The 14,184-nt window shown below is 63.8% G+C and overlaps 1 protein-coding gene across 1 annotated transcript in view; it reads left to right on the top strand.

Moving 5' to 3' along the window:
- The window catches only part of PADI2 (peptidyl arginine deiminase 2), a 69,791-nt gene that overhangs the window by 30,627 nt on the left and 24,980 nt on the right, over nucleotides 1–14,184 (top strand). Inside the window, exons 9-11 of the mRNA XM_062193865.1 lie at nucleotides 1,556–1,781; nucleotides 11,530–11,713; nucleotides 12,741–12,813. Coding sequence (XP_062049849.1) covers nucleotides 1,556–1,781; nucleotides 11,530–11,713; nucleotides 12,741–12,813 — 483 coding nt within the window. The remainder of the gene's footprint in view (nucleotides 1–1,555; nucleotides 1,782–11,529; nucleotides 11,714–12,740; nucleotides 12,814–14,184) is intronic.

The raw sequence follows: 14,184 nt of genomic DNA, 5'->3' as shown, positions 1-14,184 counted from the left end.
GTCTCTCCCTCTCTCTCTGTAGCTCTGCCTCTCAAATAAATAAATAAATAAATCTATATTAAAAAAAAGAAAGTTACCAGTCTCCGCCTGGGTCTAGGAACAGCGCCTTTGGTGTGGGGGGGGGGGTGCCCCTTGGGCAGAATTCAGGCGCTCAGGCGTTCCTCCTTTCCCACCCGCATTCCTCCAAATCCTGAATCCCTTCGTGGCGGCTGTGGGACAGGGTTGGAGTCGGGGGCTGGGTGAGTCAGCTCCGGGCACTTGCGAGCCTCACCCCTCATGTCCAGATACGTGCCCTTCCTGGGGCCCCCTCGGCCGTGCCCATCTCCCTGCCCCAGGCCTCTGCCCACCAACTGCCATTCCTGCTCCTCCCCCACCCACCACCAAGGAGCACTAACTCCCCCAGGACAGAACTACCCCAGGCCCTACGGAGGCTCTGGGCTCTCACTGCACGCCACCTGCCCTCGGCCTCCACGGGACACTAACTGACCTCTGGGCGGCATCCCCCAGCAGCCCCAGGCCAGAACTGCGGCCCTAATCCTCGCCCCCTGCCTATCCCTCAGCTGGCACCTCCTGTCCGTCACCAGGTGCCGCCCAAATCTCAGCCCATAAACACTGGTCGGATGGATCCCCTCCTCTCGGGCCCTGTCACGCGGCTCCGGCCAGGGGCCTCATGGCTGTCCTCGGCCCAGCCTCCTCACCCAGGGCACAGGACAGCCAACGACCCAGGTCACTGCCCGTCGACCAGGCTCCCTTCGCCCACCTGCCAGTGCCTGGGCTCGGCATTCAAGCCCCTTTTAGCTGCGGGGCTCGAAGCCCCACGGCTCTCCATTCACCCCATGCTGAGGCTGACTTCATTGTTGGGGGAGTTGACAGCTGCCAGGCTCTGTCCAGCTTCCTGGCCTTATCCAGATGGCCCCCGCTCACCCCCTTCCTTTGCAAGAATAAGAAATCCGCTCCTGTGGGAAGACTTCGCGTCCTCAGCCCGGGTTTGCATTTTCTGCCACGGCAGGCCGGGGCGTGCCCAGCACCTGAGAGCCCCCTGAAGCTTCGTTGACCAAGGATGAGCCAAGGGCAAACGACTGGGGCAGCAGTGAGGCCACCGCTGGGAGTCCGTAGCCCACAGCCGGTGCCCCGGTGGAGTACTGGCTCCCTTCCTGACCCCGGTTTCCTGCTGAGGCGCATTATGGGATGCAGTAGTAATGCAGCGAGTGACTGGGTCCCTGCCCTCCCAGGGGGTCACCTGGATTGAGTTCCCACGGCCGGGCCCAGCCCCAGCTGTAGCCAACATTTGGGTTGTGAACCAGTGGATGGGAGCTCTCGCTCGCTCGCTCGCTCTCTTCCCCTCTCTGCCTTCCAGATTAATAAATACACATTAAAAAGAAGTTAAAAGAAGGCGCAAACCAAGGGCGGACGGCAGGCGGGAGTTTGCTCCCGCTAATCCCGGGGCGGGACGAGCCTGGGGCGGGGCCACGCTTGACGGATGGGCCCGAGGTCCACTGGGAGAGGAGCCCGGGGCCCGCCCCGCCCACGCTCCGCCCACCAGCTCTGCGATAAGGCTGCCGGCCGGGCAGCGGCGGCGCAGGCGGCTGCAGCGCGCTCACCTGCTGCAGGTGCTCCCGGCGGCGGCGGCGGCGGCGGCGGACGGGCGAGCGAGGGCCAGAGGCGGGGCAGTGCGGACAGGCAGGCGGGATGCTGCGCGAGCGGACGGTGCGGCTGCAGTACGGGAGCCGCGTGGAGGCGGTGTACGTGCTGGGCACGCCACTCTGGATCGATGTCTACAGGTGAGCCGGCGGGTCTCGCCAGCCGCGGCGCTCGGGGCTGGGGTCTCGGCCCTGAAAGCTGGAGGCTCGGCTCTCCCCGCCCCGGGGACGTGGGCAGCCTTCCTCCAACCGCCCCTCACCCCGAGGTCCTCGCGCCGGAAACCCCAAGAACCTCACCCAGAAGCCTGAAAACCCCCAACTGTGTCTGCTTCCCCGAAATCCTGAGACCCTCCCTCCCAGGCACCCTGACAGCCCTCCGGCCCTGGCCCCCCACCTCCCGGCCCCCCGCAGCCCCTCCCCCAGAGTGAGCGCGGCACTCAGCCTCTCCACCACCCCCTGCCCTTTCACTTCCCCACCGCCTTTCCCTGGAACCCTCCTGACTCACCGCCCACCTCCGCTGCTGCGCCCCACTCCCGGCTCAGCCCAGCCGCCTCTGAGTTTTGCCCGGGACTGGGACAGAACCACAGAGGAGCTGCCCTGGGCTGGAATCTGGCATTGGGGATGGCTTAGGCTCCGATTTCGCCCTGCAGGGGCTGCTAATGGTTACCTTCCCCAAGCACTGGCCGAGAGTTCTGTGTCCCCAAATGCCTTTCCCTGACTTCGCCCCAGGAGCATAGAGGGACCACATTCCACCTGCTGAGGGCCTGGGGTGCAGAGCGCTCCCCGATGCAGGATCCTGTTCCCTCCCCAGGATCCTGTTCCCTCCCCCTCTTTCTGTCCCTGAACTTGGTGGAATTCAGAATTTCTGAGACAGCGGGACATCGGGTAGCCCTGCCGCTACCCCAGCCCCAAGGAGCAGCCAGACCCAATGAGCCGCTTCCCCGGTGCGGGGGGGGGGGGGGGGGGGGCCTGGGAAGGTGTGGCTGGTGAGGGTGCAGGGTGAGGCAGGCCCGCTGTGGGGTCCTACCTGGGTTTGATCTGCAGTCCAATATTCCAAGTATCTGAAATATTCCTCTTTGCCAGAGTGGGAGGGGTTGGGGCTGGGAGGCGGGGCTCTGCAGGGGCCCCCCTGTGCTGCTGCTGCTGGGTCCCCTAACTTCTCTGTTCCGGGCTCACATGGAGGCACCAACGTGCCGTAGTGCCTCCAAATCGTGCCGACCCCTGGAACAGCCAGCCTCTGCCAGGCCCGGCCCGAGTCCACCCGAGCGTCTCCCGGCACGGCCTCCCTGGCCCTGGCAGCCCTGCCCACCTGCCCTGCCAGGCTCCTGCCGCCTGCACAGCAGGCACTGGGCGCCTCAAGCCTCAGGACGGGAGTGGGGAACATCCCCCACGCCCCTGCTCCTGGCCTCAGCCCCGCGTGCAAACCCCAGAGGGGAGCGGGGGTCTCTGCATGTCAGACAGCAGTGGAGCGTGGTCGGGGTGCCAGCAGCCTGGGAGAGCTCCCCTCACTCCCCCACCCCAGCTCTGAACGGGGCGCTGCCAGGGAGTGGGGCGGAAGCCAGGATGCTCAGGTCTCTAAGCCTCAGCTGTCACCATACCCGCCTGTTTGTTTGCTGAGGCACTTTTAGTGCTGCCTGCCAGGCTGGTGCGGTGCCTCGTCAGGGGTGGGGAGCAAGGAGGGGCTCTGCTCAGGCCCCCTCCCCCATCCTGGCAGAGAGGGGCCCAGCGCAGCGGGGGCAGGGAATGGGGCAGGTGGGGCTCATCCTCTTTCTGGCAGTGGCCAGCGGTGTGACAGTTCCCTCTGCACCTCCTCCAGAGGCCAGCACAGCCCCAACAGCCCCCCCCCTTTGAAATCCAGCATGAGTTGTGGGTGGTTTTTTTAGATTTATTTCTTTATTTGAAAAGCAGAGTTACAGACAGAGAGCAGAGAGAGAGAGAGAGGTCTTCCATCTGCTGGTTCACTCCGCAGATGGCCGCAATGGCCAGAGCTGGGCCGATCTGAAGCCAGGAGCCAGGAGCTTCTTCCGGGTCTCCCACATGGGTGCAGGGCCCAAGGACTTGGGCCATCTTCTACTGCTTTCCCAGGCCACAGCAGAGAGCAGGATAGGAAGTGGAGCAGCCAGGTCTCAAACCAGCGTCCATATGGGATGCCGGCACTGCAGGCGGCAGCTTTACCCGCTGCACCCCAGCGCCAGCCCCGGCGTGTTTTACTCTCACGGCATCCTACTCCAATTGCAGACTGACAGCCTTCCGAGGGCTCGACAGCCACAAGCAGCCCCGGCCGTGGCCTTGGGCAGCAGCGTCTCTCAGTCTTGGCCTGCTTGCGTTTAGGGCGGCAGAATTCTCTGTTTCAAACGGTGTGTTGGTTTATTTCTTTAAGAGGCAGAGAAGCAGAGAGAGGGCTCCTCTCTGCTGGTTCTCCCCCCACATGCCCACAACAGCTGGGGTTGGGCCAGGCCCAAGTTCAGGAGCTGGGAACTCAACCCAGGGCTCCCACCTGGGTGGCAGGGACCCCATTACTTGAGCCGTCACTGCCGCCTCCCAGGGGCTGCGTTAACGGAAAGCTGGAGCTGGGACTCGAACCCAGGGACCCAATACGGGATGCAGGTGTCCGATTTTGGCCTCGGGACCACTAGGCCCCGTGCCTGCCCCCAGGTACGTCTTCATCCCAGGGGGGTGGGGGGGGCTCTGTCCTGTGCATTGCAGGACACTCAGTGAGATGCTTCCAGACAATGCCAGCACTCCCCTCCCCCCTGCCTTGGTCCTGGCCAGGGGCGAGTGGGACACCCAGGTCCCTCCCAGAACCAAGGAGGCTGGGCTGCTCCGCCTGCCAGGCATCCAGCCGTGCAGGCGTCAGAGCCTCGGTCAGCGCTGACCAGGGCAGGACCTCCGTGAGCACCGGCTCCGAGCGCGTCCTCTCACTCCCCCCTTCACCGATGCCCTTGAAGGTTGCTCTGTGTCCCGTTTTGCACGTGAGGGAGGTGAGGCTCAGAGAGCTCAAGTCTTTTTGCCTGATGTCACCCCGGACGCGGGTCCAGGTCCGTGTCACTCACAGCGCATGCTCTGTGCGACCCTAAAGCCAGCAGGAGCAAGCGGACAAGCCTCGCAGCCTCTGTCCCTCCCTGCCCCCACCCTTCTGCCCCAAGAAACTTCACTTCCACTTGGCCTCTGCTTCCCACAGCGTCCTTCCTGGCCCTGGCCCACTGGAGCCTCCACGGGGACCCCAAGGACGGGGCCCGGTTAGGTGGGGAAGGCTCTGAGCCCGGCGGGCGAGCAGGCGGGGCACCTGTCTGTTCCCTGGGCTTTGGGCTCCCTCCCTGAGCTGCACGTCTCTTTCCCCTCAGACACAGAGCAGGGGCCCCTGCCCTGGTGTGGACAGAAACTGTCCTCCCCACCCCCAGCAGGTGCGAGTGGTGCTCAGGGTGAGGGCTGCTCCCAGGCGCTGGGGAGGCTGCTGGCCCCTGCCAAGAGCCAAGATGTGAGATAACCCGGACGAGGGTCCCATCCCCTTGCTGTGTGACCTTGGACAAATGCCTCTACCTCTCTGAGCACCCATCAGCTCAGATGAGAGTCCATCAGAGAACAGGCAGGACCCTGTGGTGAGCAGGGGGTCAACCACGTTGCTGCCTACAGAGGGCTCGCCCAGGCCCAGGGGAAGGAGCGCTCTGGACCTCCCTCGCTCTCCCAGAAGAACTGGTCTCCAGCAAGCCGCAAGTGTCTGCAGAGAAAAAAGGAAGTAGGACTTTTTCTAGAGGTTGTACTCAGTGATCGTTGTCAGATACTTGCCTTAGCTCTGGCGCAGTACACCTTGCCCCTCCCTCCTCAGCTTCCTGGTGGTCCCTTTGTAGGGCCAGCCTGTGTGTCGCCAGGACTGGCCGGGGTCCCCATCTGACTCGGGCACAGATTGGAGAGAGGCTCAGAGTGACTGCTGTTCCCAGGCTGGTCTCATCTGCCCCACCCACCGTCGCGAGTTTTCCTTGTGCCGGGGCGTGGACTCCCCAGGGGTCTGGAGGGATTGGAGGGGGCAGCCCTGGAGTGGCACTCACGCTGCCGCCCCCCAGGGCCTGGCCTCGGATGGGGCGCCTCCCTTGGCGCCCTGGTTCACGCGTCTGTCGGGGGGCGGGGGTGAGCGTGCTGGGGAAAGCGCTGTCCGTCTCTCCCCGTGCCGAGGTCCGCGTGAGGTCCAGGACGAAGCACGGACGTTGGCCGTGGTCTCCGGCACCTGCTGAGCGTTCGGCCGCTCCCGCCTGACCTGGGATGAGCCCGAGGTGGCGAGTCGGGGTGCTCCAGGTGCCGCCCCTGCTCCCTGCCCGGGGGTCCCCAAGGCAGAGACTGAGCAGCCGCCTTGCTTGCCCCCCACCCTCTGGCAGAGGACAGGAAGAGGGTCCCAGGGCAGGGTTCCTAGACGTCGGCCCCCGGAGCCGCTGGGGAAGCAGCAAGTGCAGACGTGCGCCCCGCCTGGGGAACTTAAATCATCCTCCCTCTCCCTCCGCCGACTCGCCCCCAGCCTCCCGCTCTGCCTCTGGGTTGCTGTGAGTGCCGGGAACGTGTTCACTTCAGAAAGTCTCATGGGGCAAAGGCAGGAGGGACTGTGAGCCGCAGTGGGGACTTGGGGTGCCGTGGGGTCCCCCGTAGTGTGCCAGGCCCTGCCTCAAAGAGGCTGCCTCCTGACAGTTCCATCCACAGGCTCCGTTCCAGCCATGCTGGCTTTGTCGACACCGTTAGCCTTTGAATGCACCAAACCCGTCCCCACCTCAGGGCCTTTGCACTTGCTGTTCGGTCTGCCCGGACCACTGTGTTCAGACCCTTGGTATCCACGTGCTACCCTGAACCCCAGGCACTGTGTGTCTCGTTGCCTGGTTTACTTTCCTTTGCAGATCTGCCTATTTCTTTTCTTTTTAAAGATTTATTTTATTTATTTGAAAGACAGAGCTACAGAGAGGTAGAGCCAGAGAGAGAGAGGTCTTCCATCCGCTGGTTCACTCCCCAAATGACCAATCCAAAGCCAGGTGCCAGGAGCTTCTTCTGGGTCTCCCACGCAGGTGCAGGTGCAGGTGGGCCATCTTCCACTGCTTTCCCAGGCCACAGCAGGGAGCTGGATCAGAAGTGGAGCAGCCGGGTCTCGAACCGGCACCCATATGGGATGCGGGCTCTGCAAGCTGGGGCTTGAACCCGCTGCGCCACAGCGCCAGTCTGATCTGCCTGTTTCTTACAGTGAGCGGCTACAGGCAGCCTTCTCAGCACGGTGCCCCCCATCCCACCTGTGTCTCAGCCCCCAGGCGTCTCAGCCTCCCTAGCATTTTATGAGCAGAGGCTGTGGTCACCCTGCTCTCCCAGGTGGGTCGTGGTGACACAGCCCTGGCCCCCGACCGCTTGGCCAGTCTGCCCTCCTGGGGCTTGTGTTTTAAGCCCGAGCGCCTCCTGGCTTGCTCTCCTCTCTCGAGTCAATGAATGAATGACTGGAGGAGGGGGCGATGCCGGTGGGTCAGCCTATCGCGTGTTGAGCTCCCCACCCCCACCCTCCAGGGGCAGGCACCATGGAAGGTCAAGGGCTTGCGGCCCAGCTTGGCGCCTGCTCCTGCGTGATGACGCTGGGCAGCTTCCAGGCCGGATCAGGTGGCCCCATAAATTAGAGCAACACCCCTAGCCTTCAGCCCCGAGCAGGAGGCCCTGCCAGGAGCTGCTCGCGGGCTCTGGTTTCAGGCCGGTTCCCAGGCGGCAGGAGGGCAGTGAGGAGGGCCCGGCCCAGGGCTTCCCACACTGGCCACAGGGCGCCAAGTCCCGATGGGACCACCCAGCAGAACTCACACCCGTGCCCACCCACAGCTGGCCGGCACCTGTCGCACTTCAGTTTTGGAGGCTGCCCCCTCCTGCCCAGCCATGCCCAACCCTGCGGCCAGGGGCTCTGACGCCCACGCCTGCTTAGCTCATTCGAGAGTCGGGGACATGAAGCCAGCCTGCAGTGTCCCCCTCTAGGCCCGACTCCCACCTGCGAAATAAGAGGGGGCTCCAGGGGCCCCTCAGGGTCTCTCATTTGGTCCTCTCCTGAGCCAGGCCCTCTGCCCCCACCAGGTTCCCTCCCTGGAGGACCACCCAGAGGGCTCAAGCAGGTGGAGTCTTTCCCAGGCAGGGAGCAGCCAGGCCCGGGTCTCCGAGAGCCTCTCATTACTGTCCTTTAGACCTGGAGTGGAGCTTACCCTCCACCAGCCTCAGTGCGCACAGGTCAAATGACACGGCGTTGGCACAGACCAAGGACTTAGCACATCACAGATACCCAGGAACTAGCTTAAATTCGTATTGGGGTTTATTATAATATTATGGAGACAAAGAATGCGAGACAGGCGGGTCCCTGCCCTGGAAGAGTTATAACACTTGTGGGAGAAAAGTGCTGAACGTTTGTTAGCTGTTGTTTGAGGAACCAGCGAAGGAAGGGAGAGATGTGTTCTGGCTGGGGAGGTCAGGGAGGACTTCCTGGAAGGGGTGGAGACTTAGCCCGGTCTCCAAGGGTGATGGAAGGTTCAGAATGAGACAGGATGCTCCACGCAGGAGTCAGCAGACCGAGCAGGAAGGCCGGGCACAGGGAGGCAGACGCATCGTGTCCATCCCTGCGGGGGTGTGAGACCAGCGTACCAGTGAGCGCAAGCCCGGGCTTCGAGGGCATCGTTCAGGGTTGAATTTTCTTCCGTAGGTAGTAGGGAGCCATTGATGGTTTCACAGGATGGGAGTCACCAGATTAGATTGTTTCTCCTAAGGAGAAGCCTGGGGCAGCTGGAGGCCCCGGTGCCTCAAGGGAGAGACTGGCTGAAGGCACGCCAGGGCTGGCCTCCGCTGAGCCTGGCCAGAGCCCACCCTCAGGGACTAGCAGCTTCCCACCTTGGGCCTTGCCTCCCTCCCCCCGTCTCTGCCCCCGAGGGTGCTCGCCAGGCTGGCACCCAGGACTCCCCCTCAGACTCCTCCAAAGGCCCAAGGGTGAGAAGTCCCTCCCAGGCGCCAGGAGCCAGGCTCAGTCCTGGGATGAGCCCCGGCAGGTGTTAACGAGGCCCAGGCCGGGTGGACAGGCCGCAGGAGGCAGGTGCCAGCCAGGGACAGGCGTGCCACCCTTCAACTTTGATGCTGAGTGAGCCACCCTGGCCCTTGGAGCCAGAGCCAGCGCACCCCTCTCCCCCCACCTCAACCAGAGAGGCTGGGTGGCTCCCCGGGGGCCACACAGCCTTTGTGGGGCTGGACGGATGGGCTTGGCTTTGAGACGGCCAGCTGGCCAGTTTTCTGCACGCCATCCACCATGCCAGCACCCATCCTGAGCCATCGGCCCCATCGCTCACCTCACTGCCCCCACCCCCACCCCAGGCGAGCTGTCAATTGCGTCTGCGTGATCGGGTGGCCCCTGCTTGGAAACTTCCAGGACCCCTTGCACACCCAGGAGAAAGGCTCCCCGTTATGAGCTGCCCCCCCCTCCAGCCACGCCCACCTCCCTCCGGTCCTGAACCTGCTGGCCTAGCGTCCCCCCTGCCTGAGCCGTCCTTGCTTCTCAGAAATCCCCATCCTCTCTCCCTCTCCTCTCTGACTCAGTGGTGCTCAGAGAGCAGTCCCTCCTCCCGCTCCCCCTCCCCCTCCCCCTCCCACATCCCCTCCCCCTCACATGCCTTCCAGAAGCTACCATGGCTGGAGGAAGTAAGCCTGGGGGCAGACTAGGGGCTGGGTCTCCCAGGGGGATTGGCTTTGGCCAGCAGAAAACTCGAGGAAGAGTGTCCCTGGAGGTAGGAACAGCGCGTGCGGTTACAGGAGCCGTGGGCGGAAGGAGGCGGGGACGCCGTGGCTGGGTGCTCGCCCCGGCTGGACACCAGGCGACAGGGCCTGGGGTGGGTTGTAGGAGCAGGCACTGGGCAGCCTCTGAAAATCTCCAGGCTGGCGGGTGCCCTGATTTCTGGTGTTAAAAATCACTCTGGTGTTAAAAATCGCTCTGGTGGTGCCGTGCGGAAGCCGATGAGTTTTGGTTCTTCCCAGGTTACACCAAGCGTGGCCGTGTCACTGAGCGTGGCTGTGTCCCAGGTGCTGGGATCCACACAGGCGAGGTGCGGGCGCTGGCAGCCTATCCTAGCCACGGCCTTCTCCCAATAAGCACGGGGGACCCTAAACCCGCCCCGCCCCACTCCCGTGCCCTCGTGCCCTCCGTGCTGCCCCGGCGCCCTCCAGGAACACATGGTGCCCAGGTGCTCCCAGGCTGCCCTGGCTCTCAGGTTCCTGCGGGGCGGGGGCGAGGAGGGGGGGAGGCAGGATTCTAAAGGGGATGAAAGCAGCCAACAGGATCCACAGGGACAATGGGACCTTTGTTGCCTCTCCCAGGGCTGCTCCAAGAAGAGCCGTTTGCCAAGCTCAGGGCAGGGCTGGGGCTGCGTGGTGGGAGGGTGTGGGGCCCTGGAGCTCAGCTGTGGGCCAGGTGCGAACCTGCAGAGCCGCTGGCGCAGGGGAATAAAGACAGGCAGGACGCACCCCCCACAGGGACTCAGAGGAAGGGTCCCGGAGCCCCTCCCCTGCCCTGTGAGCATGGGAAGCGGCCTCTCTAAGCAGAGCTGAACATTGAAGCTCACTGAGCGACGCCAGGCGGCACAGCCATGGACCCGTGCGAGGTGGGCGGGGTCCTGGCAGAGGGAGCCCCTCAGCTCTCCACAGCTCCCCCTCTGCCTGCCCCTGCCCCCTGGACCCCAGCTGGCCCCTTGCTCCCACGGGGAGCGTCTGGCATTATCAATGTCTGGCAATGTCACAAAGAGTGAGGGTTTCTCGGCTGCCATGGAGAGACTGCACCTGCTCACCCCCTGGGGGAGCCGCGCTGCCTGTGGGAGAGGCCCGCCCACTGTCCCGCTCCACGCAGCTCCTGCCTGGCTCTGAGCCGCGTGCTCGCCCTGGGCTTGGCTCCTAGGGTGAGGCTGGGAGAGGACGCCCCTGCTCAGGGCAAAAGCCCAAAGGACAGGAGATGCCCCTGCCCCGAGGGATGAGCGACAAGGCTGGGGGTGGGCGGCTGTCCTTTGTCTCCGGGGCTGCAGATGGACCCTCAGAAGGGGCCAGGGGGATACTCAACGCCCCACCTTTGCACAGCAGGGCCGAACTGGCTCCATCCCAGCTCTTGTGTGCCTGTGCCTGCCCACCTAGGGTTTTTACCCAGATGCTAGTGATGGTGTGAACAGAAGGCCAAGGCCACCAAGCATCCAGCCCCCAACGGGCCCAGGACGGACTGAGGAGTCGGGAAGCGGACAGGTGGACAGGAACAGCCTCGGAGCTGCTTTTCTGAGCCCGCCTCCCACTGTCTCCTCCAGCGCCCAGGCCCAGGTGTCTGCCTGTAGCCCCTGCTGGCTGGGGCCTGGGTCGGGGAGACCCACACCCACGGCCTTGGCCACCCAGCGCTCTAAGCACCCGACCACCTTGCTGAACGTCTCGAACGCCCGCTCTCGAAGCGTCCTGGCCTGGACTGGCAGCACCAGCAGCTCCGGGAGCAGGGGCAGGCATGTGCACAGTGGTTAAGACACTGCCTGGGACCCAGCGTCCCGTGGCGGGCGGAGTGCACAGGTGTGAGTCCCAGCTCCGCCTGAGTCCAGCTTCCTCTGGCGCTCCCCTGGGAGCAGCAGGTGATGGCTCAAGCGTCTGAGTCTCCCATGCGGGAGGCCCGGCTGGAATTCTGGGCTCCGGGTTCAGCCTGGCTGCCGCAGGCGCTTTGCTCAGGGACAGGGAGACAGGTTCTAAGCCCCGCCCAGCCCTCGGAGCAAGTGGATTCTTCTCTGGGGGCTTCAGTCATCCGCGTGCCCCCCTTCCCCAGGTGCACAGAGAAGCCCCTGGAGAGCCCGCGCCGCCTTGCAACCCCGGGGCTCCCCTTGACCCTGCTCCTCTCTCCCCGCAGCGCGGCCCCAGCCGAGGCCCAGACCTTCAGCCTGAAGCACTCAGAGCGCGTGCGCGTCGAGGTGGTGCGGGACGGGGAGGCCGAGGAGGTGGCCACCAATGGCAAACAGCGCTGGCTCCTGTCACCCAGCACCACACTGCGCCTCACCATGGGCCAGGCGAGCACCGAGGCCAGCAGCGACAAGGTACCACGCCTGGGGTGGCCTCTTCCATGGCCGGCCAGGGAGCCTCGGGGCGGGGTGCAATCCGGGCAGCCTAGACCCGCCCCCTCCCATAGAAACGGATCACGTGCCACCTGTGTCAGCTTTCACTGTCTCATAGCCACGATAAGGACACAAGAAGAAACAGGCGAAATTAGTCTTTTAATGTGGCTTCCTTGATCCTGGATCCCTGCGTGTCATTTTGACATGCCATCAATGTAAGAAGTGGAGGTGATGCTGTAGCTTCCTTTTCCACACCAAATCTCAATCCAGTGCGTATTCCACACTCCCACCTGGGGCCAGCTACCCCCTGGCCCTCCTCACACCCCGCCCCGGGGCCACGGACGGGCAGCCCTGGGTCCCTGGTTCACCTGGGCCCAGCCGGTCCAGGCCCAGAGAGGTTAGTGACCATGATCAAAGCCACATGGCAAGCGCTCAGCGGCCACACAGGCTGTCCCGGACGGGGCAGTCAGAGGAAGGACGCTGGGGACGCCGGGTGGTGGCTTTGCAACGCAGAGCTGCAGGTCATTGGAAGTTGCAGCCGCAACCCTCTGGGGTCTGAGCATCCGGGGACGGGCGACAGGATTTACCGCGGGGGTGAAGCCAAGACCAGAACTGTCCCCTCGCTGGGCTCTCTGACGGTGACCCTCGCCAAGTGCTCCACCAAGCAATGACACGGGGCAGTATTTAAACACCACAGCCCCGTCCCCTGGGAGCTAAACAGGAGCGCGACACCCACGTGGCAGAGGTGGGAGTCCCCGCACCGCAGAGTGCACCCCTGGGACACAGGCAGATGGCACCCTGGTGTGCCCTGAGAGGAGTGGAGTCCGTTATCTGGGAGAAGCAGCCCATCAACCCCGGAGTGCTGCCTGGAGGAGAGGGCTCAGGGTTCGGAGAGGGTGGGCTTGACATGCTGAGGGGCACGGGGCAGGGAGGCCGGCGACCTTGGGCTTTCCTGCTTGTGACCTGTCACCTCTGCTCTCCTCTGCCCCAATGTGCTGTCTCCACCAAGGTCACCGTCAACTACTACGACGAGGAAGGCAACGCCCCCATCGACCAGGCCGGGCTCTTCCTCACGGCCATCGGTGAGTAGGGGCCGTCACCCCAGGGCCTGGTCTCGCCACCTTCTCAGGGGTGCGGTGTCTCGAGTGCTGGGGACCTGGCGCTCGGGGTTTCTTTTTCTTTTTCTTTTTTCTTTCTTTTTTTTGAAAGATTTATTTATTTATTTGAAAGTCAGAGTTACACAGAGAGAGAAGGAGAGGCTGAGAGGGGGTGGGGGGTCTTCCATCCACTGGTTCACTCCCCAATTGGCCGCAACGGCCAGAGCTATGCCAATCCAAAGCCAGGTGCCTGGAACTTCCTCACGGTCTCCCACGCGGGTGCAGGGGCCCAAGGACTTGAGCCATCCTCTACTGCTTTCCCAGGCCACAGCAGAGAGCTGGATTGGAAGTGGAGCAGCCGGGACTAGAACCAGCACCCATATGGGATGCCGGTGCTGCAGGCGATGGCTTTACCCCCTGCATCACAGCACCGGCCCCACTCGGGGCTTCTAAACAAGGCAGGCCTGTAGGGGATGCCACACGTCCCCTGCCCTGTGTGCTGGAGGACTTCCTGAAGGAGGAGGCGTAGCCTGGTCAGCCAGTGATTGACCCATTGTCAGGTCCCCTTCCCGGGATCTGTGAGCCAGAGGAGGAGGGGGAGTTGGCCCCTCCCCACCGCTGCCCTGCAGCCTGGAGAAGAGCTTCCTCAAGGGGAAAGAGGGGGCCACAGGCTCCAAAGCCTCTGCCTGCCCCCTCGCCCTCCCTAGACCCAGCCAGGGGGGCACAGAGATGCGGCCCTGGGTACTTAATTCACCTGGTGCAACTCAGGAGGCCCAGAGAGGTTAAGGACTTTGTTCAAAGTCACACAGCAACTCAGCGGCAGCTCAACTCCAGAACCCAGGCTGAGTCCCTCGTACCACCCGGCCCTGCCCTGGTGCCCGGCTACACGCCGAGGAGGTAGGGCCCGGGGGTGCGTGGCCATGCTCTTATTTCATTTTATTTTAAAATGATGGCTGTTGCAGCAGGAGGATGCTCTGTCCGTCCAGTCTTGTTCACACCTTGACAGAGTTGCCACGCAGTAGGGAAAGGGACCTACCAGGTCCTGAGCACTGACCGTGTGCTGAGAGCTTTGAAATTGACTCTGATGTCTCCCACGTACTGAGCGCCTGTGCCGCCTAGGACCATGCCCGGCGCTTTGATGAGGGGGAGGAGGGGAGAGAGGAGCGGGGGAGGGGCTGGTAAACACCTGTCACTCAGGGAGCAGCCGCGATGCGCCAGGCCCCATGGTTTCCCCTGTCCTTCCAGCCCTTCCGGGGTGGACACTATGCCATGCCCCTTCTACAGACGAGAAAACCAAGGCTCAGGAAAGGTCAAACAGGCCACACCCCGACAGAGCGGTTGGTGGGACACAGGCCT

Source organism: Lepus europaeus, chromosome 5, assembly GCF_033115175.1.
Source record: "Lepus europaeus isolate LE1 chromosome 5, mLepTim1.pri, whole genome shotgun sequence".
Taxonomy (NCBI): domain Eukaryota; kingdom Metazoa; phylum Chordata; class Mammalia; order Lagomorpha; family Leporidae; genus Lepus; species Lepus europaeus.
The sequence above is the reverse complement of the archived record's forward strand: the minus strand, read 5'-3'. Positions and strand labels throughout refer to the sequence as shown.